We start from the raw sequence: 22925 nt of genomic DNA on the forward strand, positions 1-22925 counted from the left end.
CTACGAGCCAGAGGTGACACGTCACACAGCGGGAGGAGGGGGACGGCGGCTCACACCGCTACTCACACATTCGCTTGCAGTGCCGGCCGCTGCACCTCTTCTAAGAGAAAAATAACCGAAATAAAAAAAAAACCCATCAACTTCCGGTCTAAACAGCCTTACTTCCGGTGTGTTCTCGGTCCATCAGAAGTATGGTTCCCCCCTGTCTCGCAGTGAAAGTTCCGCTTTCGTGCAGAGTCCAGGAGCACAAGCCCGTACATAACGTAAGTGATTGGACGCGGTGCGCTCGGCTCTCGTCACGTGATTTTTTTTTTTGAACTCCATACAGTCCGTGGATGGCAGGACATGGTGTGTTTGTCCCTCCAGTCCAGTGTGCATTGTCCAGCCTGATTTCATATCGCACAGCAGTTACTTTAAAGGAAACTGTCAGGTGCAATATGCACCCAGAACCACGAGCAGTTCTGGGTATATATTGCTAATCCCTGCCTAACTGTCCCTGTATACACTAGGATAGATAAAGAGATCTTTAGAAAAAGTATTTCTAAAGATCTATTACCGTATGCTAATGAGCGAGGGGACTAGTCCCAAAAGGTTGTTAGTTCCCCGGCCAGTCAGCCCCATTAGCATGTTAGTGGGTCTGCTAACATGCTAATGAATGTATGGCACCAGAAGATGATCTGTCACCTCTCCTCAGTCATCGTGTCCTCTGGGGGATTTCGGCTCTTTGCGCATGACCCCGGAGTTTGGGTCATGCGCACTACTTCAGTTTGAAGCCGGGACGCGTACACACGGCTACATAGTGCGCATGACTGAAAGTCCGGGGTCATGCGCACTGAGTCGAAATCTCACAGAGGACGCGATGGCGGCGGATTGGTGAGTGAGATCATCCTCTGACGCTGCACATTCATTAGCATGTTAGCACGCCCACAGGGACATACTAACATGCTAATGAGGGGCGACTGGCCGGGGAACTAACGCCCAGGGGACTAGTCCCTGCGCTCATTAGCATATGGTAATAGATCTTTAGAAATACTTTTTCTAAAGATCTCTTTATCTATGCTAGTGTATACAGGGACGGTTAGGCAGGGATTAGCAATATACACCCAGAACTGCTCGTGATACTGCGTGCATATTGGACCTGACAGGTTCACTTTAAGGCTATGTGCCCACGTTGCGTTCTGTCCCTGTAGAAATTTCTGCAGCGATTAAACAGCACACGTGTGCTTCAAATCACTGCAGAAACACTGCATACTGAAAAGCTGATTTCATGCGCTCTGGATGCAGCCCCCACCACAGACAGAGGGGGGGCTGCATCCAAAGCGCACGAAAGAAGTGACATGTTGCTTTTTAGAACGCAGTGATTTGGCAGCATGCAAATCGCTTCATTCTAAAACGCAACGTGCGCATGGATTATCCACAATCTTCATAGATTGTGCTGGAGACGCAGGATGCATGCAGTTACGCTGCAGTGGAGAACGCAGCGTAACTGCATGCAAATACGCAACGTGGGCACAGAGCCTAAAGGGGTTTTCCTACTAACAAAGATCATTATAATCAGTAGATCTTTGAATAATAATTTCCACAATTGGATGTGTTTAAAAAAACTTGTCCCTATGCTGTGATAAATTATATATATATATATATATAAATATATATAGAAATATATATATATATATATATATACTAGAAGGTGGCCCGATTCTACGCATCGGGTATTCTAGAATTTACAAATTGTGTAGTTCATGTATGATTTTTGTTATATATATATATAGATGTTGTTGTGTGTACTTACCAAGTGTTTGTGTAGGGCGCTGTACATGTTCTGGGTGTGGCGGGGGGTGAGAGCGGTGTTGTATGTGTGTTGCGTGTGTTGCATTGTTTGTGGAGCGCTGTGTGTCTGTAGCGTTGTGTGTGTGTGTGTTGCGCGGTTTGTGTGGGTGTGGGGTGCGTGTGTGTGTTTTGGGGGAGGTATGTTTTGTGCAATGTGTGTGTTGTGCGGTATGTGCGTATATTTATGTATGCCGCGGTGTTTGTGTGTTAGGTGTTGTGTGTGTGCGGCGTTGTCTGTGTGTGTGGGTGTCTGTGTAGGGCGGTGTTTGTGTTTCCCAGTGTGTGTGTGTTGTGCAGTGTGTGTGTGTGTGTGCGTGTGTGTGTGTTGGGGGGAGGTGTGCACCTCCCATCGTGCTCCATCCCTCATGCTGCGCACCTCCCATCGTGCTCCATCCCCCATGCTGCGCACCCTCCATCGTGCTCCATCCCCCAAGCTGCGCACCCCCCATCGTGCTCCATCCGCCATGCTGCGCACCCCCCAACGTGCTCCATCCCCCATGCTGCGCACCCCCATCGTGCTCCATCCCCCATGCTGCGCATTCCCCATCGTGCTCCATCCCCTATGCTGCGCATTCCCCATCGTGCACCATCTCCCATGCTGCGCACTCCCAAACGTGCGCCATCCGCCATGCTGCGCACTCCCAAACGTGCTCCATCCGCCATGCTGCGCACTCCCAAACGTGCTCCATCCGCCATGCTGCGCACTCCCAAACGTGCTCCATCCCCTATGCTGCGCACTCCCCAGCGTGCTCCATCCGCCATGCTGCGCACTCCCAAACGTGCTCCATCCGCCATGCTGCGCACTCCCAAACGTGCTCCATCCGCCATGCTGCGCACTCCCAAACGTGCTCCATCCGACATGCTGCGCACTCCCAAACGTGGTCCATCCGCCATGCTGCGCATTCCCCATCGTGCTCCATCCCCTATGCTGCACATTCCCCATCGTGCTCCATCTCCCATGCTGCGCACTCCCAAACGTGCTCCATCCGCCATGCTGCGCACTCCCAAACGTGCGCCATCCGCCATGCTGCGCACTCCCAAACGTGCTCCATCCGCCATGCTGTGCACTCCCAAACGTGCTCCATCCGCCATGCTGCGCACTCCCAAACGTGCTCCATCCGCCATGCTGCGCACTCCCAAACGTGCTCCATCCCCTATGCTGCGCACTCCCCATCGTGCTCCATCCGCCATGCTGCGCACTCCCAAACGTGCTCCATCCGCTATGCTGCGCACTCCCCATCGTGCTCCATCCCCCATGCTGCGCATCCCCCATAGTGCTCCATCCCCCATGCTGCCCCCAGCATCAGCCTCTGTGCCCGCAGCATCAGCCTCTGTGCCCGCAGCATCAGCCTCTCTGCCCGCAGCATCAGCCTCTCTGCCCGCAGCATCAGCCTCTGTGCCCGCAGCATCAGCCTCTCTGCCCGCAGCATCAGCCTCTCTGCCCGCAGCATCAGCCTCTCTGCCCGCAGCATCAGCCTCTCTGCCCGCAGCATCAGCCTTTTCTGTCCCCAGCATCAGCCTTTTCTGTCCCCAGCATCAGCCTCTCTCCTCCCAGCCTACCCCAGCCTCAGCCTCCCCCAACATCAGCCTCTCTTCTCTCAGCCTCCCCCAGCATCAGCCTCCCCCAGCATCAGCCTACACCCTCCCAGCCTCCTCCAATATCAGCCTCCCTGTCCCAGCCTTCGACAGGATCAGCCTCTCTCCTCCCAGCCTCCCCCAGCATCAGCCTGCCTCAGCATCAGCCTACACCCTCCCAGCCTCCTCCAACATCAGCCTCCCTGTCCCAGCCTTCGCCAGGATCAGCCTCTCTCCTCCCAGCCTCCTCCAGCACGCCGTGCTTCTCTGCCGACACTCACAGATCCGATCGTATACACTCACACACACACACACACACCCACCCGATCGCATACACTCACACCCACCCGATCGCATACACTCACACCCACCCACCCGATCGCATACACTCACACCCACCCACCCGATCGCATACACTCACACACACCCGATCGCATACACTCACGCACACACACATTGACGATATTGCACATACGCGCTCACAGTCACAACATCCGGAGATACCACATGCTTCTGGCCATGTGATCTTCCGGCAGGTCCTGAAAGCTCACAGCACAGTATCGCGGCCGAGAAGCAAGCGATATCCCAGGATGTTGTGAGTGTGGATGCGATGTGTGTGTGAGGTGTGTGTGAGAGTGAGTGTGATCTGATGTGTGTGTGTGTACTCACCTGAGAGTCGGAGGTCCGTGTCAGTTGGGCCAGAGCGAGCGTGCATTGCGTGAGGGGGGCGGGGCCTGCAGAGAGCCGGGGCGAGAGGCCAATCCGTGTGGGGGGGCGGGGCCATGGCGAGCCCAGCGGCCAATCAGCTTTGTGTCACTGTAAGGACACAATGTCACCGGAAGGACACAATTTTGGAGCATGACAGACAGACAGACAGACAGAATAAGGCAATTATATATATAGATATATATATATAATGTCCCTGCTATGTACTGTGTAATGGCCGTCTCTGACCGTACAGGGACATTGTCTGATCATACCACAGATCCTGAACAGGGGGGGGGATGCAAAAGTTTATAGACATTACGTCACAGGATCACAGATGATTCATTCTGTGAGGTAAATAATTTTTCTGCCTGTTTTAAAAAAAATGTTCCTTTGCTGAGATAATCTTATATATGTGTCCCTGCTATGTACTGTGTAATGGCTGTGTCTGACCGTACAGGGACATGGTCTGATCATACCACAATTCCTGGGCCAGGGAGGAAGTAATAAAGTATACAAACATTATAGCATGGTATCACAAATTATTCCTTCTTTGAGGTAAAACATTTTTTTAAAAAACAGGCAGGAAAATGTTTTACCCACAGAAAGAATCAGCTGTGATCAGTGCTGTAATGTCTGTATACTGACATCCTCCTCTGCCCAGGAGATGTGGTATGATCAAACCATGTACCTGTACGGTCAGTCACGGCCATTACACAGTATGTAGCAGGGACACATATATAAGATTATCTCCGCACAGGAACATTTTTTTTGTTTTTTTTATACACATACAATGGTGAAATGTATTATTCCAAGATCTATTGATAAAAATCAACTTCCAAATGACCTTTTGTTCATGGGAAAAGAAAACCCCTTTAAGGCCATGTGCACACATTGAGTATTTGGTGAGTTTTTTACCTCAGTATTTGTAGCCAAATCCAGGAGTGGAACAATCAGAGGAAAAGTATAATAGAAACACAGGCACCACTCCTGTATTTATCACCCACCCCTGGTTTTAGCTACAAATACTGTACTGAAGTAAAAAAAAATCACCAAAAACTCAACGTGTGTACGTGGCCTGACGCTGTGTGCCCACAATGAGTTTTCAATGTTGCAAAATTTCGGCAGCTATATGTATATTAGGCTAATTATTTTCTTTTACATACGTTCTTAACACTTGTTTAAACGCATGCGTTTTTTGACGCGTTTTTTCGACGTGGGTGCGTTTTTAGCGGCCAAAAACGCAGCATCAAAAAAACGGTGTGTGAACTTAGCCTTATGCTGTTTTTTGCCTTTTGTTGGTATGTCATAGCTTAAATAAAGCTGCTTTGTATTTGATACATCCTGGTATTTGGCTTTGACAAAACCTTATTGATTTACTTATAACTTTTTTGCCAACAAATTGCTGCAGGATCTGTTCTGACGAATGATTACTAGACATGTGAACTCAGCCAGTAACCGTTTGTGGCAGGTTTCAGCTGAATGGCTGGCGAGCTGTGTGTCGGACAACCACCGATCTCCTAAAGCGGGCTTTATACACTGCGATATCGGTCCCGATATCGCTAGTGTGGGTACCCGCCCCCATCTGTTGCGCGACACGGGCAAATCGCTGCCCGTGCCGCACAACATCGCCCAGACCCGTCACACATACTTACCTGCCCGGCGACGTCGCTGTGACCAGCGAACCGCCTCCTTTCTAAGGGGGCGGTCTGTGCGGCGTCACAGCGACGTCACTGAGCGGCCGCCCAATAGCAGCGGAGGGGCGGAGCTGAGCGGGACGTAACATCCCGCCCATTTCCTTCCTTCCGTATAGCGGCCGGGAGGCAGGTAAGGAGAGCTTCCTCATTCCTGCGGTGTCACACGGAGCGATGTGTGCTGCCGCAGGAACGAGGAACAACCTCGTTACTGCTGCAGTAACGATTTTTGAGAATGGACCCCCATGTCACCGATGAGCGATTTTGCAAGTTTTTGCAACGATGCAAAATCGCTCATCGGTGTCACACACAACGGCATCGCTAATGCGGCCGGATGTGCGTCACCAATTCCGTGACCCCAACGAGTTTGCATTAGCGATGTCGTAGCGTGTAAAGCCCCCTTTAGGCTAATTTCACACATCAGTTTTTGGCATCAGGCACAATCCGGCGTGTGCAAGATGCAACGGATCCGGCGCAGAACATGCAAAAACTGATGTGCCTGATCCCTTTTTTTTGACGGTTCCAATATACCTGATCCATCAAAAAACGGATCCGGCGCATCCGTTTTTGCATCCTTTTTGTCCGTTTTTTTTTACTGGATCCATTTTTTTCAATACATCGAAGCATGCTCAGTTTACAAAAACGGATCAGGCGGCCGCATCCGTTTTTTACCGCATTATGCCGGATCTGGCGTCCATAGGCTTCCATTGTAAAACACGCCGGATCCGGCGTGATGCGTTTTTTTTGCCGGACAAAAAAAGTTACAAGATACATTCCCTCCGGCCGCCGCTTTAGGCAATTATGACAGATCCGGCAAAAGCCGGATGCAACGCAAGGCCATCAGGCACAATCCAGCGCTAATACAAATCAATGGGGATAAAATGGATCCGGCGCCGGATCCGTTTTACCCATTTTTTTTCCGGATTGTGCCTGATGGAAAAAACTGATGTGTGAAATTAGCCTAATGCTGACCTATCCATCAGACACAGGAGGTCCGCGGCTATTTAGTCCCACTCAACGCATTTAATTTTCCTTTTAGTAAAGCTGAAAGGAAATTTCATGTTTTCTGTCTGTTTATCCCTCTGAATAAAGTTGATTGTTGACTGGAGAAGGAAAACTTCATGTTCATTTTATTGTCCAAGAATAGTGATGGGCGGACCAGGACTTTAAAAGTCTATATCCGTGCGGCTTAAAAAGTATCCGGGTGCCTGACCCGGCAACTTGGGAAATAAAAAAAAATAAAGCAATCACACTATACTTACGGAGTCTCCAGCGCGGCTGTAACTGCTTCTGGGTTGCTCAGTCTTCTTCCGGGGCTGCTCATTAGCCTCATACATATTCACTGCTTCCCCCGCCCACCGGCAGTTCTGGTGTCTGTGATTGGTTGCAGTCAGATGCGCCCCCAGCCTGTGGGGCAGTGTAGTTTTTGGCTGCTTGCAATCACAGAACCTATCTGTGGGTCACTGTAAAACTAAATAAATAAAGAAAAAAAGCACCAAATTCTGGTCCCCATAGACTTATATGGTGACCGGCGTCCAGCCAGATATCTGGGATCAATTCCGGGCTGGAACCGTTTTTTTTTTTTTTTTTAAAAGTCCGGCTAAACGTGCTGATCTCATAAATCTGAGAGTCCGCCCATCACTATTTAAAAACTCTTCTAACAAAAAGGGGAGAACACCAAAGCGCCAAGTCTCTAAGTATTACTTGTCTCAACAGGGTAATGTCTCTTCTTATCCGGAACCTGCAGCATGTGATCCCTCTCCGCAGAGCCCATTTACGCAAGAATCTAGAAATTGCCAGAAAGTGTCTCCGCGTGGAGAGGTTTGATGTCGGGGTAATATGTATAAATGATACAAAGATCCGACACCTGAACAGACTTTACAGACAGCAAGACAAAGCTACGGACGTGCTGTCATTTCCATTCCATGAGGTACAGAAACAGCAGAGCAGGTTATCTGTCACCATCTCAACAGTGGGCCGTTTTTGCTCTTATTTTATGGTGGCTTCTCCCCTGAGTATTCATTTAAGAAAACAAAATCCGCCATACGGTTCCAGAGATATGGACCTTTTTATTTAGTGCTTTTTATTCTCTTTACCAAGGGGGCATGGCTCAGTTTTATAATGCAGAAGTCTAAAGATAAGCTCCAACAAATCCTTTCAGCCACACCCCCTTGGTAAATATGTCAAAAATTAGCACTAAATAAACAGATCTAGGTCTCTAGAACCATATGGTGGATTTAAAAAAAACAAACCAAAACATCTTAATACTCAATGGGAGCAACGGGAATAAAATAAACACTTTTGACCTGGTGAAAGGCTGACTTTAAAGCACCACTCCAGAGGTTTTTTTCGTTATTTCACCGCTGGAGTGCTGCTTTAAGGCTGGAGTGACTCACACGAGAATTGAGGTCGCATCACCCGTCATGGCCTGCCGCTCTCCGTACAGGAGTGTGCAGCTGCATGTATTTTTATACTGCTGCACACTCCTGCCCAAAGAGCAGCAGGCCGTGACGGGTGATGCGACTCAATTTTTGCGCGAGTCCCTTGCAATTGTGACACCGGCCTACATCTAAGTCTTATACTTACCCTCCGACGTCTTAACCTTTTTTTGTTTTCGCTGTACCATCTTGTGATGACAAATTCTGACTGGGCAGAAGTTACTTCACAAGCTCCCAAGGCAAGTCAATGTGAGCCAGAACGAGGCTCTCATAGACTTGGATTGAGTTGTGACCACTGGCGCGCTCCATGAAACACTGCCCAAGACTGACCGGAACGGTGGCGATAGAAGGTGAAGATGGCAGAGAATGAAGCCCGCTTTACACGCTACAAGATATCTTACAATGTGTCGGCGGGGTCACGTCGTAAGTGACGCACATCCGGCATCGTAAGGTATGTTGTAGCGTGTGACAGCGACGTGCAATTGCGATTGAACGAAAAAACATTCATCGCATGCACGTCGTTCATTCCTGACGAATTGAACGTCAGATCAGATTGTTCATCGTACCCGGGGTAGCATACATCGCAGTGTGTGACACCCCGGGAACGATGAACAGATCTTACCTACGTTCTGCGGCTCCGGGCCCACAATGCGGAAGGAAGGAGGTGGGCGGGATGTTTACGTCCCGCTCAGCTCCGCCCCTCCGCTTCTATTGGCCGGCTGCCGCGTGACGTCGATGTGACGCCAAACGTCCCTCCCACTCCAGGAAGTGGACGTTTGTCGCCCACAGCGAGGTCGTATGGAAGGTAAGTACCTGTGACGGGGGTTAATCGTTTGTGCGGCACGTTCAACAAATTGAACGTGCTACACATACGATGGGGGCGTTGCAAATCGCATATGATATCGTATGCGAAATTGCAACGTGTAAAGCAGGCTTGAGTATAAGACCGGGGGCAGAGGATTTAGATTTAAAGCATTCCAACGCTGAAAAAAACCCCTAAAAAATGCTGGAGTGGTGCTTTAAGTAATTGCAATGATATACAATATGTGTTGGCTACATCTGACTGTGTGTGCTCCTTGTATACTTCCAGAATTTGTGCCCCGGATTGTTACCTAATCCACCATTCCCAGATGAATACAATTTAGGAGACATTTACCTTGGAGTAGAGTTTATATATCACCAGTGTCAAGAAAAGAAGGAGGATTTTAACAATGTCTTGACTGTAAGTTATGGAGAATGCAAATCTTATGGTGTTATCGAGCTGTCAGTAACAATTCTCTGTAGCTCATAGGTTGGTTGTTGTGAGGTATGACATAGAAATAGGATCTGAGATGAGTTGGATAATAACTTGGAGATGAGCAGATCACTGTAGGCAGTAGTCAAACAGAGGATTTACTGCCTGGACCATTATACTTCTACTTGGGTTACACAAGGGGTTAAGAATGGTTTCCCCTATTCCGATTCCCCTATCCCCTTTCCGGAATTTCGCGATTACATTACAGTGAATGGAGTGAAATTTGGGGGTATACCGCAGGTACCTGCGGAAAAGAAGTGACAAGCACATTTTCTCAAGAAATTTTCTCAAGAAAATCTTCACAAAGAATTTTCTTGAGAAAAAAACGCAGTGTGCGCACAGCTATTTTTTTTCCCATAGGTTTTGCTGGGAAATGTCTGCAGAAAGATTTCAAACATTTCTCAAGAAATTTCCGCAGCAAAACCGCTTGTAAATCCGCGGGTAAAAACGCCTAGTGCGCACAGGGCCTAAGAGCAGTACTGAAGATTGAAGGGAAAAGCTCTGACAAATCTGCTGGGAAACATTTAGGCCGGCTTCACACTTGTAAGTGACTCGCACAAGTCTCGCATCGGCATCACCTGGCACGGCCACACACTCTCCTGACTGGAGCGGGTCGGCTACATGTATTTCTATGCAGCTGAGACGCTCCTGTCCAGAGAGTGTGCGGCCGTGCCAGGTGATGCCGATGCGAGACTTGCCGAGTCACTCACAAGTGTGACTCCAGCCTTAAGGGAATCTGTCACCTAATCTGAGAGCAGCATAATGTAGAGACAAAGACCCTGATTCCAGCGATGTGTCACTTACCGGGCTGCTTAGTGTAGTTTTGATAAATCACTGATTAATCAGCAGTAGATTATCATTACAGGACTACTTGGCGTGCTGCAGGTAGTCCAGCATATTCATGAGCACTGTGTAACTGCTAGATCTGCAGCAGAGAAAACAGTGATTTTATTAAAATGACAGTAAACAGCTCAGTAAGTGACACATCGCTTTAATCGGGGTCTCTGCCCCTACATTATACTGCTCTCAGATTAGATGGCAAAAACCTGGTGACATATTCCCTTTCATTCCACTGTCCAGTGTCTGCGCCTCCACCAGTAAGTATAGTCAGCGAATCTGTCACATATAAAGATTACATTTGAGTGCGTTGTTCCTTCTAGTGAATATTTGTATTTCTACTTCCAGAAGATTCACATATAAATAATTATTTTTCTCCCAGGTGACAGCAGTACACGGCTTATGTCACCTGCTTGGTTATACACATCATAGTCCAGAAGACTGGAAAAAGGTTAGTTGTTTCTTTTCTTATTAAAGAGAACCTGTCACCAGGTTTTTCCCCTAAAAGCTGTGGCCACCACCAGTGAGCCCTTATATACAGCATTCTAGAATATTGTATCTAAGAGCCCAGGCCGCTCTGTATAACATAAAAAAGATCTTCATTATACTCACCTGAGGGGTGGTCTAGTCCGATGGGAATCTCTGGCCTCGGTCCGGCGCCTCCTCTCTTCTTTCCATTACCAACCTCCTTCCCAGCTCCTTGTGGATGACTCGTCCTACATCATCTGTCGCGGGCGGAGGAGGGGACGCCGCGCTCTCCCACTGCTCGGGTCCGGCTGCTGCCGCGGCCTGCTGCTGCTCGGTGGCTCGAGCGATGGGCCGGATCCCGGGGACTTGAGCGGCGCTCCTCGCCCGTGAGTGAAAAGGGATTGGTTTTTGGGATTGTTTATTGTCCGTGACGCCACCCACGGTTGTGGTGATTATGTGGACACCACCGCTGCTCTGTATGGGGATCCCGGGAGCGATGACAGGGAGCAGCAAAGTTGTTGGTTCTCCCCTCCGTGGGTAGGGGGTAGTTGTCCCGGGGCCCAGTGATGAGGTGGGGGATGAGGGATGGCGGGGCCGGTGCAGGGCTTGGTGGGGTGCAGGGACGCGGGGCAGCGCTGTGCCTCACGGCACTGTGGTACTCACTCAGCCTGAGACGGGGACACAGTTCTCGGTAAAACACACGGCTGGAAAGACGGTTCCCACGGACGGCTGCTGTTGCTTTTCCCCAGTAGTTGACGGTGACGGTCCCTTTTCCTGCACCTAAGTCTATGTTGGTAGCGATGGGTTCCCACCGGTAACCCGCTCCCCGGCTTGGATATGGGCCGGAGGAGCCCCTCTTTGCCCGCAGGCGCTGGCCCTGAGAAACTGGTGCCTTGGCAGTGGCGGTGTCTCTCTCTAACGGTTGGACTGTTGCCTTCAATCGGGACTTGGGTGTTGGGAGACCCAGAGGTCCCCTTCACTGACGGATTTGGCAAATTCACGGCGACTCCTAGCCTTGCCGGGATCCGAAAGGCCCCTGCCAATGGTGCTGGCTTCTCTTTGTATACCGCTCCGGTACCGCCGGGCCACCACCCGTCCACGGTCCTTTCGGCAACCTCCAAGTAGCCTCTCCTGCAGACAGTCACCGCCGTCTGCTGACCTTGCTGTTCTCAGTCCGGGGAACACACCCGGACCAACTTCAGGCTTTCTCAACTGTCACTTTTTCTGTCAACTTTAGTCCTCTCTCTTGCTCCTCTACCACTTCGCTTCCACTTCACTCACTGTTCTGTCTACACTCCTTCACTTCCCTAGCTTAACTGCCTGGTTTTCCCGCCTCCAGGGCTGTGAACTCCTCGGTGGGCGGAGCCAACCGCCTGGCCCACCCCCTGGTGTGGACATCAGCCCCTGGAGTAAGGCAACAAGGATTTTTGGTTAGCTTTGGTGTACCTATCTGGGGTGTAGGGTGTGGTGGTGTTATGACCTGTGACCCCTGGCTTGCCCAGGGCGTCACACATCCACACAGAGGCCTCCTCTGCCCTCCTGCACTTCTCTCTGCCCTGCTGAGGACAGCAAAGTATTGTAGTGCGCATGCTCGGGCCGTCTTTGACCATTCCCTGCACATTACAGTAGTTTGCTCTGCCCTCAGCAGTACAGAGAGAAGCGCATGTGCAGGAGTGCAATGGAGGCCTCTCTATGTGGATGATGTAGTAGGTAGGACACGTCATCCATATGGAGTAGGGAAAGAGGAAGGTGATGGAAGAGAGGAGGCGATGGACAGGACCATCGACGCCTATTGGGCCCAGCCACCCCACAGGTGAGTATTATAAAGGTGTTTTTATGTTCTACAGCGCAGCCTGGGCTCTTATATACAGCATTACAGAATACTGTATATAAGAGCTTACTGGTGGTGACCGCAGCTTATAGGAGAAAAACCTGGTGACTGGTTCCCTTTAACACTAGAACTACTGGACTCGTGACACCTATATAGAAATACATGGTGCAAAGTAGTCAAAATGACTACCTCAGTAGTTCTAGTGTTAAGATTTTGCTGATATTACAAGCTTTTAGCTTGACATGAGTATATAATAATGGTTTATATTTGCATTATTAATTATTATAGGGAACCTGTTAATAGATTAATGCTGCCTCAGTAACGGGCAGCATGAATCAGATGTTGGCTGCACAATTAAAGTCAGGTAAGTTTTACTCTGAAACAGTTCAGTATTTCAGAGAAAATATGAATTGAAAGGGAGACTATAGGGAGAACCTGACTCGCCCAGTGAGCTCCTCGGATAGCTTTTCCCCGGACTTCCCCACTTTATTGACAGATGTGTCCCATGTATGCCAGACAAGAACCGCGTAAGATAAGTTAAATCTCTCCCTATAGTCACCAGCCAGATTTCCAAACTATGTTTTTTCTGAAACGCCGGAATGTTTAGACCTGGCTGCAATCGCTCATCCAGCGTCTGCGTCATGCTGCCCATGATTCAATTAAATTAATCTAGTCACCGCTTTTATCGCAAAGGAAACCAATGCTTTGTGCCCTGTTACAAATCTCCAGTGCCTCCAGATAAAATGGATTGTTTCATGTTCAGTCTTCAGGAGCGCGCCTCTCCCTGCCTCCCGGCTTCCTACAAACTGGAGGCAGAGCACTAATGCTTGATTCACAGTGCAGACTAGCGGCATAGTCGTGCCCAAACTGCAAGCAGAAGCAGCTGTGCCTTCACAGCAGTCAATGACCTTAGTTACACTGAAGCTGGTTAGATTTGGAGCCAACAGTGCAGTGTCGCGAGCGGGGCGTGCAAACTATTGAGAGAGGCTGCCACATTTAAACATCCTTTAGGCTATGTGCGCACTTACCGGATTTTGCCGCGGATTTTTCGCGGGTTTGCTGCATGTTTCGCTGCAGAAAATGTTCATAACATCTCTGCAGTGAATCACCAGCAAATCCTATGGAGAAAAAAAATCCTGTGCGCACTAGGCGGAATTTGACAGCTGCATGTTTTGCTGCGGGATTCCCGCAGCAAAAACAAGTGCATGTCACTTCTTTTCCGCACATCGCTGCGGGATTTCACTCCATTGACTCCAATGTTAATCATGAAATCCCGCAGGGAATAACGCAGGCAGCAAATTCTGTGCGGTTCACTGCGTTTTCCTGCGTTATTCCCTGCGGTATTTCGCGGTTTACCTCCGGTAATGTACATCGCCTGTCTGCGGTTTTGCAGGGAAGTGATGTCATTACAGGAAGAGGAAGCGGAGCAGAGAGTAAACACAAACACACACACACACATCACAGACATAGAACACAGACATAGAACACATCACAGACACATAAAACACACATAGAAAGAAAACGGAAATATAGAAAACAAAGAACGTGGGCTCCCCTGTATTTTTACTGTCCAGCCGAGGTAAGCACACAGCGGTGGCCCGGTGTTCTCAGGCTGGGGAGGGAGAGGGGCAGGGTTAATGTCCCCCGCCTCACTCCCCCTCCCGCAGCCGAGAATATCAGCCGCAGCTGCCCCGGCACTGTCGCATGCATTATGCGGCAGCACCGGCGTGTCCTCGGCTCTTCTTGCTGCCGTGTAGCAGTGGCAGCAAGGTAATACAAGGGGTTAATGGTGGTGGATCACCGCCATTAACTCCAGGCTTGATCATGGCAGCGTCTATGTGACAGCTGACATGATCAACCCGTAAGTAAAGTGAATAAAACACAGACACCGAAAAATCCTTTATTTTAAATAAAACAAACAAGCCTCGTTCACCATTTTATTAACCCCTCCCGCACCAAAGCTCCGGCGTAATCCACACAGCTCCGGCATAATCCACAGGGTCCTGCACTGCTGACATCCAGCCGTGATGTGTCACAGACACAGCGCTGAATGAATGCAGCAGACAGCAGAGGTAATTACCGGTCATTTCCCACGGCCGGTAATGTGAACTCACTGCCGACCGTGGGAAATGCAGCGATCTGTCCTCTATCTATCTATCTATCCCTCTATCTATCCCTCTATCTATCTATCTATCCCTCTATCTATTCTTCTGTCTATCTATCTACTATCTCAGAATTAAATGACTTTTTTTTTTTTTTCAATGTGCTTTATTGCACTGAATGCAATAAAGCACATCCCAACCCGCACGCGGCAATACCGCGAACAATACCGCGGTGAAACCGCAGCAAACCGCGGCAAACCGCATGCGGTTTTCGGGTGCGGTTTGCCGCGGTTTTTTACCGCGGGTGCGGTAATCTTTGAGAGCATGCGGAATTTTCTCAAGAAAATTCCATTTCCCAGTGCGCACATAGCCTTAAACTACGAAACAAGCTGTAAATAATAAGGGTAAAAACTCTCTTCACTCTCATATAAAAGTATTTTGCAATATTGCTTGTATTACAATTTTACTCATTAATAAAGAGAATATCCCTTTAAACAAGTTTTCTCATGTTCATTAAAGATTAAAAATGCTTGTACAAACAGGCAACTTTACAATGTACTTGTCATTAAAAATCCTGTCCTCAAAAATGGATATTTCTTTGTCGCTCCATTGGGAGACCCAGACAATTGGGTGTATAGCTTCTGCCTCCGGAGGCCACACAAAGTATTACACTTTAAAAAGTGTAACCCCTCCCCTCTGCCTATACACCCACCCGTGCATCACGGGTCCATCAGTTTTATGCTTTGTGTTGAAGGAGGCACACATTCACGCAAGCTCCACATTTTAGTCAGCAGCAGCTGCTGATTTTTATCGGATGGAAGAAAAGAGGGCCCCTCACAGGGCCCCCGGCATGCTCCCTTCTCACCCCACTAATGTCGGCGGTGCTGTTAAGGTTGAGGTACCCATTGCGGGTACACAGGCTGGAGCCACATGCCGTTTTCCTTCCCCATCCCTTTGAGGCTCTGGGAGAAGTGGGATCCAAACCGGTCACCAGGCACTGGAACCGGGCTCCCTCCGCAGCCCCTGGGGGAATCTGACGGACAGGAGACTGAGTCTTATCAGGGACAGGCCCTGCATCTAAATAGGTACTCTGTGTCCCCTTGGGGTCGGCGCTGGAGCGCCTGTGTAACAAACGCTGCAGCGGCTGCTGTGTTTTGTTGTGGCGCCGGGACTACCGCGCCGACCGCACCTGTTTGCCGGCCGCGGCTATTAAATTTAGTCCCCGGCTTCTCCGGCCTAGTACGATAACTTCCGCCCCCGGGCCTGCCAGTCAGGGGTAAGGGCGGGACGCTCGACTGCACGTCGGGAGTGAGGGCTGGAGCATACTTTGATATCCTCCTCCCCCCTCACTGAGCACTGTGGGGCATCAGATTCCCGCACTTTTTAGGTCACGCCCACGGCTCCCTCCTCCTCTCGGAACGCTGGCAGCCATTGTTATAACACTGCTGCCGGTGGAGGAATACAGAGCAAGCTCTGGGAGGCCCAGGCAGGGAATCTGGTGGTCACACAACCGCTTTGGGCGGTCGGTAAGCAGCACCGTTAGGTGCTGGCCCCCTTGGGTGCCGAAGTGTATATATATATATAGTTATACTGTATACATTTTCTCTGTTCGGCCGCATTATTGCCTGTGGCTATATACCCTCACTGATTACTCTAAGGGGAGACAACAGCATGTCGTCCGCAAAGAGCAAGGGTGCCAAGGCACAGGCTTATTTTGCAACCTGTACCTCTTGTGCGGCAATGTTACCTGCAGGTTCCACCTACCCTCATTGTGTGCAATGCTCGGCCCCTGTGGCACTCACTCAGCCGGAGCCCCGGGCACTGGTGGGACCCTCGGCTCAGGTAGAACAGACGGCTTCCACTGGCCAGGTGACAGGAACAGAGTTTGCAGTTTTGGCTGACAAACTCTCTGCGTCACTTTCACAATCCATGGCTCAGTCTATGGATAAATGGTCTGCTAAGATATATTAGAAGCCTTGCAGTCCAGACCGGTAACACAGGCCCAGGACGCTGTGCGTTCATCGCCCCCAGGCCCATCTCGGTCGGCGCAGCAAAGTGCTCCTGAGGTGACACCTAGGTCCCACGGTGAAGACTCCGACTCGGACCACAGTACCAGACCGGCTAAGCGGGCTCGCTGGAGACCTTCCTCGACTTCGTCACGCTGCTCAGGGTCTCAGCATGAGGACTCCCTGGAGGATGAAGCGGAGGTCGCAGCTCAGGGCTCTGACCCTGACGTTGCTCTCAATCTTGATACACCTGAAGGGGACGCCATAGTAAATGACCTTATAGCGTCCATCAACCAGGTGCTAGAACTTTCTCCTCCAACTCCACCTATAGAGGAGTCGGCTTCACAGCAGGAGAAACACCAGTTTAGGTTTCCCAAACGTTCAAGGAGTGCGTTTTTCGATCACTCTAACTTCAGAGATGCTGTCCAGAAGCACAGAGCATTTCCGGACAAGCGCTTTACTAAGCGCCTTAATGACACACGTTACCCCTTCCCCCCTGACGTAGTTAAGGGGTGGGCTCAGTGTCCCAAAGTGGATCCTCCAGTCTCTAGACTGGCGGCTAGATCAGTAGTATCAGTGGCAGACGGCTCATCGCTCAAGGATGCCACTGACAGGCAAATAGAGCTCCTGATGAAATCCATCTACGAAGCCATAGGCGCGTCTTTTGCTCCGGCATTCGCAGCCGTGTGGGCACTCCAAGCTATCTCAGCTTGTCTGTCTGAGATTAATGCGGTCGCACATACCTCGACCCCGCAGGTTGGGTCTTTGACTTCTCAGGCGTTGGTTTTTTCGTCCTACGCCATGAACGCCGTCCTGGACTCTGCAAGCCGCACGGCGGTAGCATCCGCCAATTCGGTGGCAGTCCGCAGGGCCATGTGGCTACGCGAATGGAAGGCAGACTCTGCTTCCAAGAAATTCTTAACCGGTTTGCCATTTTCTGGCGACCGTTTGTTTGGCGAGCAATTGGACGAAATTATTAAACAATCCAAGGGAAAGGACTCGTCCTTACCCCAGTCTAAACCAAACAGACCTCAGCAGCGAAAGATTCAACCGAGGTTTCGGTCCTTTCGGCCCTCAGCCGGACCCCATTCCTCCACGTCCAACAGGTCACAGAAGGGCCAGAGGAACTCTTCTGCATGGCGGTCTAAGTCACGTCCTAAAAAGACCGCCGGAGGAACCGCCCCCAAGGCGGCATCCTCATGACTTTCGGCCTCCCCAAACCGCATCCTCGGTCGGTGGCAGGCTCTCCCGCTTTTGTGACGCCTGGTGGCCACATGTCCAAGACCGATGGGTGAGAGACATTCTGTCTCACGGTTACAGGATAGAGCTCAGTTCTCATCCTCCGACTCGTTTCTTCAGAACATCTCCGCCCCCCGAGCGAGCCGATGCTCTGATTCAGGCGGTGAATACTCTGAAGGCAGAAAGAGTGGTGATTCCCGTTCCCCCTCAGGAACATGGTCACGGCTTCTACTCCAACTTGTTCGTGGTGCCAAAAAAGGACGGATCATTCCGTCCCGTTCTGGACCTCAAACTCCTCAACAAACATGTCAGAACCAGACGGTTCCGGATGGAATCTCTCCGCTCTGTCATCACCTCGATGTCCCAGGGAGACTTCCTAGCTTCAATCGACATCAGGGATGCTTATCTCCATGTGCCGATTGCACCAGAGCATCAACGCTTCCTGCGTTTTGCCATCAAAGACGAACACCTTCAATTCGTAGCACTGCCTTTCGGACTGGCGACAGCCCCACGGGTCTTCACCAAGGTCATGGCAGCAGTAGGGGCGGTCCTGCACTCTCAGGGCCACTCGGTGATCCCTTACTTAGACGATCTTCTAGTCAAGGCACCCTCCCGGGGGGCATGCCAACACAGCCTGACCATTGCCCTGGAGACTCTCCAGAGGTTTGGGTGGATCATCAATTTCCAAAAGTCAAAATTGACGCCGACCCAAACGCTAACTTACCTCGGGATGGAGTTTCATACTCTCTCGGCGATAGTGAAGCTACCGCTGGACAAACAGCGTTCACTACAGACAGGGGTGCACTCTCTCCTTCGAGCCCAGTCACACCCCCTGAGGCGACTCATGCACTTCCTAGGGAAAATGGTGGCAGCAATGGAAGCAGTGCCCTTTGCGCAGTTTCATCTGCGTCCACTTCAATGGGACATTCTCCGCAAATGGGACAGGAGGTCGACGTCCCTAGACAGGAGCATCTCCCTTTCACGGGCAGCCAAAACCTCTCTTCAGTGGTGGCTTCTTCCCACTTCTTTGTCGAAGGGAAAATCATTCCTGCCCCCATCCTGGGCTGTGGTCACGACGGACGCGAGTCTGTCAGGGTGGGGGAAGTGGTCTTCCTCCACCACAGGGCTCAGGGAACCTGGACTCCGACAGAGTCCTCCCTTCAGATCAATGTCCTGGAGATAAGGGCAGTGTATCTAGCCCTAAAGGCGTTCCAGCGGTGGCTGGAGGGCAGGCAGATCCGAATACAGTCGGACAACGCCACGGCGGTTGCGTACATCAACCACCAGGGCGGCACACGCAGTCGTCAAGCCTTCCAAGAAGTTCGGCGGATTCTGCTGTGGGCGGAAGCCACAGACTCCACCATCTCCGCGGTTCACATCCCGGGCGTAGAAAACTGGGAAGCAGACTTTCTCAGTCGCCAGGGCATGGACGCAGGGGAATGGTCTCTTCACCCGGACGTGTTTCAAGAGATCTGTTGCCGCTGGGGAACGCCGGACGTCGATCTAATGGCGTCTCGGCACAACAACAAGGTCCCGGCATTCATGGCACGGTCTCAAGATCACAGAGCTCTGGCGGCAGACGCCTTAGTTCAGGATTGGTCGCAGTTTCGACTGCCTTATGTATTTCCTCCTCTGGCACTGCTGCCCAGAGTGTTACGCAAGATCAGGTCCGACTGCCGCCGCGCCATCCTCATCGCTCCAGACTTGCCGAGGCGGTCGTGGTACCCGGATCTGTGGCATCTCACGGTGGGTCAACCGTGGGTACTGCCAGACCGGCCAGACTTGCTGTCTCAAGGGCCATTTTTCCATCTGAATTCTGCGGCCCTCAACCTGACTGTGTGGCCATTGAGTCCTGGCTCCTAGCGTCCTCAGGGTTATCTCAAGATGTCATTGCCACTATGAGACAGGCCAGGAAACTAACGTCCGCCAAGATCTACCACAGGACTTGGAGGATCTTCTTATCCTGGTGCTCTGATCGGGGTTTTACTCCCTGGCCGTTTACCTTGCCCACGTTTCTTTCCTTCCTTCAATCTGGAATGGACAAGGGTTTGTCTCTCGGCTCCCTCAAGGGACAAGTATCGGCGCTTTCCGTGTTCTTTCAAAAGCGTCTAGCCAGGCTTCCGCAGGTCCGCACGTTCCTGCAGGGGGTGGCCCACATAGTCCCACCTTACAAGCGTCCGCTAGAACCCTGGGATCTTAACAGGGTGCTCACGGCTCTCCAGAAGCCACCTTTCGAGCCGATGCGTGATGTCTCTCTATCACGCCTTTCACAGAAGGTGGCCTTCCTAGTGGCAGTCACTTCACTTAGGAGAGTGTCTGAGTTAGCAGCGCTGTCATGCAAAGCCCCCTTCCTGGTGTTTCACCAGGATAAGGTGGTTCTGCGTCCGGTCCCGGAATTTCTCCCTAAGGTGGTATCCCCTTTTCATCTCAATCAGGATATCTCCTTACCTTCCTTTTGCCCTCATCCAGTTCACCAAGGTGAAAAGGATCTGCACTTGTTGGATCTCGTGAGAGCACTCAGGCTCTACATTTCTCGCACGGCGCCCCTGCGCCGTTCGGATGCGCTCTTTGTCCTGGTCGCTGGCCAGCGTAAGGGGTCGCAGGCTTCCAAGTCAACCTTGGCTCGGTGGATCAAGGAACCGATTCTTGAAGCCTACCGTTCATCTGGACTTACGATTCCTTCAGGGCTGAAAGCCCATTCTACCAGAGCCGTAGGTGCGTCCTGGGCATTGCGGCACCAGGCTACGGCTCAGCAGGTGTGTCAGGCGGCTACCTGGTCGAGTCTGCACACTTTCACAAAACACTATCAGGTGCATGCCTATGCTTCGGCAGATGCCAGCCTAGGTAGGCGAGTCCTTCAGGCGGCGATTGCCCACCTGTAAGAAGGGGCCGTTTTTCGGCTCTTTTTATCGAGGTATTCTTTTACCCAACCCAGGGACTGCTTTTGGACGTCCCAATTGTCTGGGTCTCCCAATGGAGCGACAAAGAAGAAGGGAATTTTGTTTACTTACCGTAAATTCCTTTTCATCTAGCTCCAATTGGGAGACCCAGCACCCGCCCCTGTTCCCTTCGGGCTTTTGTTCTTTTGTGTACACATGTTGTTCATGTTGAATTGTTCTTTTGGTTCATGGTTTTAGTTCTCCGAACATCCTTCGGGTTGAATTTACCTTAGACCAATTTATAAGTTTCCTCCTTCCTGCTTTGGCACCAAAACTGATGGGCCCGTGATGCACGGGAGGGTGTATAGGCAGAGGGGAGGGGTTACACTTTTTAAAGTGTAATACTTTGTGTGGCCTCCGGAGGCAGAAGCTATACACCCAATTGTCTGGGTCTCCCAATTGGAGCTAGAAGAAAAGGAATTTACGGTAAGTAAACAAAATTCCCTTCATTTTTAGTTGTACAGTTGATTGCTTGTTGCCTTGGTTACCGACCACTTTAGTGGCTTTTCCCTAGGCAAGAAGCAGGTGATTAAAGGCTTTTTACTATACAGTTTGTAAATGCCACTCTGAAGTTGTCTGGGTCCGGCCTGCTTCAGTGTCCTTGCACTTCTTCCATGCTGCAGAGGCAGAATTGCCCCTACTAGCCAGAAGGGAAAGAAGACGGTTTAGACCAGTAGTGCAACCATACTGGAGGTGTTAACTGTCATTGTACATTCCATCTGGCAAGCAGAAATCCTGGAGTCAGAGGCACGGTGCGCATCAGAAGACAGAAGATGTGCATACACATTTAAAGGGGTTGTCCACTACTAGGACAACCCCTTCTGTTTCACATTTCCCCCAGGTAAAATAATAAAGACTATACTTGTATCCCTTACTGGCGCCCTTCTAACAGTGCCGTGGTTCGCGTTCCCATTGCTCATGTGGGGTTTTGACATCATGAGAGCCCCGCATCCAATCTGTGCCAGCTTCCTTCTCCCCATCTTCGGACCAAACGAATAATCAACAGGAAGTGAGCTCACTTCCTGTTGATTAACTCATTTGGTCCTAAGGCGTTGAGAAGGAAGCTGGCGCTGATTGGATGCGGGGCTCGCATGACGTCACAACTCCATGTGATCTCCAGCACCTCGAGCCCGTACATAGCTAGAAGGGCGCCGGTATGGGAGGTAATTATATTCTTTATTATTTTACCTTCGAGAAATATGTGGAATTAAAGAGGTTGTCCTAGTAGTGGATAACCCCTTTAAGTACAGCCACAAATGGGATGTCTATAAGAAATGCCCCTCCTTATTTCCTACGAATGGGTGACCAAGCCATATTATATGTATTCCAGGAGACTGTGGTCCACAGAGAATCCCATTTACATGTTGATTATGTTTCTGCTCTGGATTTGAGGGCATATAATCAGCAACCTGTTATGTTGTGTATTTCTCATTTCATCCCTGGCGATCAGGCAAAATTTGTGCTGCTGCTCCCCAATACTGCTTTTATTTTTCATCTGTTGTAGAAAGGTCTTCTGGCCTCTGGGGACACCGCTAGTCTCTATGCTCCATAGTGTATACGTTTTTTTTTTTATAAAGGAACACTAATATAAAAGTTAACCCAAGATTTTATATATTTAGTATTAATGAATATTAATAAATTCTAGTTATTTTCATATCGTTTGTTCACTCTCACAGATGTTTGAGAAGGAAAGTGAAGTTCTAATGGAGATAAACCGAGCGACTGGATCTGCACTTAGCCCACTGACGTCAGAGCATTACGACCAAGAATAATATCACTTCCATGTCATGAGCTGCACGGAGAACAGAGAAAGCGGCGTCTGAGAAACGGGAATTATATACATACGTCATGCATCAATTATAGGACATGATGGTTAGCGATAATTGTAGGATTCTGCACTTTATACTATCCCAGATGATTCCCTAATCCATCACTACCAGCTGATTGCAATATTAGAATCACTATCC

The 22925-nt window shown here is 50.3% G+C and overlaps 1 protein-coding gene across 1 annotated transcript; it reads left to right on the plus strand.

Moving 5' to 3' along the window:
* Window positions 1-226: 226 nt before the first annotated feature.
* On the plus strand, window positions 227-22849 carry LOC142267564 (endoribonuclease YbeY-like). Its single transcript, XM_075332335.1, has 5 exons — window positions 227-263; window positions 7521-7734; window positions 9333-9464; window positions 10756-10824; window positions 22635-22849. Exons 2-5 carry the CDS (start codon window positions 7525-7527, stop codon window positions 22728-22730), a joined length of 507 nt encoding a protein of 168 aa, XP_075188450.1. The 5' UTR covers window positions 227-263; window positions 7521-7524; the 3' UTR covers window positions 22731-22849.
* The last annotated feature ends 76 nt before the right edge of the window (window positions 22850-22925 follow it).

This window comes from Anomaloglossus baeobatrachus, unplaced genomic scaffold, assembly GCF_048569485.1.
Source record: "Anomaloglossus baeobatrachus isolate aAnoBae1 unplaced genomic scaffold, aAnoBae1.hap1 Scaffold_296, whole genome shotgun sequence".
NCBI classification, from domain to species: Eukaryota; Metazoa; Chordata; class Amphibia; order Anura; family Aromobatidae; genus Anomaloglossus; species Anomaloglossus baeobatrachus.

Coding starts and splice junctions, on each gene's coding strand:
- LOC142267564 (XM_075332335.1), top strand. CDS start 7,525: ATGTCTCTTCTTATCCGGAACCTGCAGCATGTGATCCCTCTCCGCAGA. Junction 9,465..10,755: donor ATTTTAACAATGTCTTGACT/GTAAGTTATGGA, acceptor TTTTTCTCCCAG/GTGACAGCAGTACACGGCTT. Junction 10,825..22,634: donor GTCCAGAAGACTGGAAAAAG/GTTAGTTGTTTC, acceptor TCACTCTCACAG/ATGTTTGAGAAGGAAAGTGA.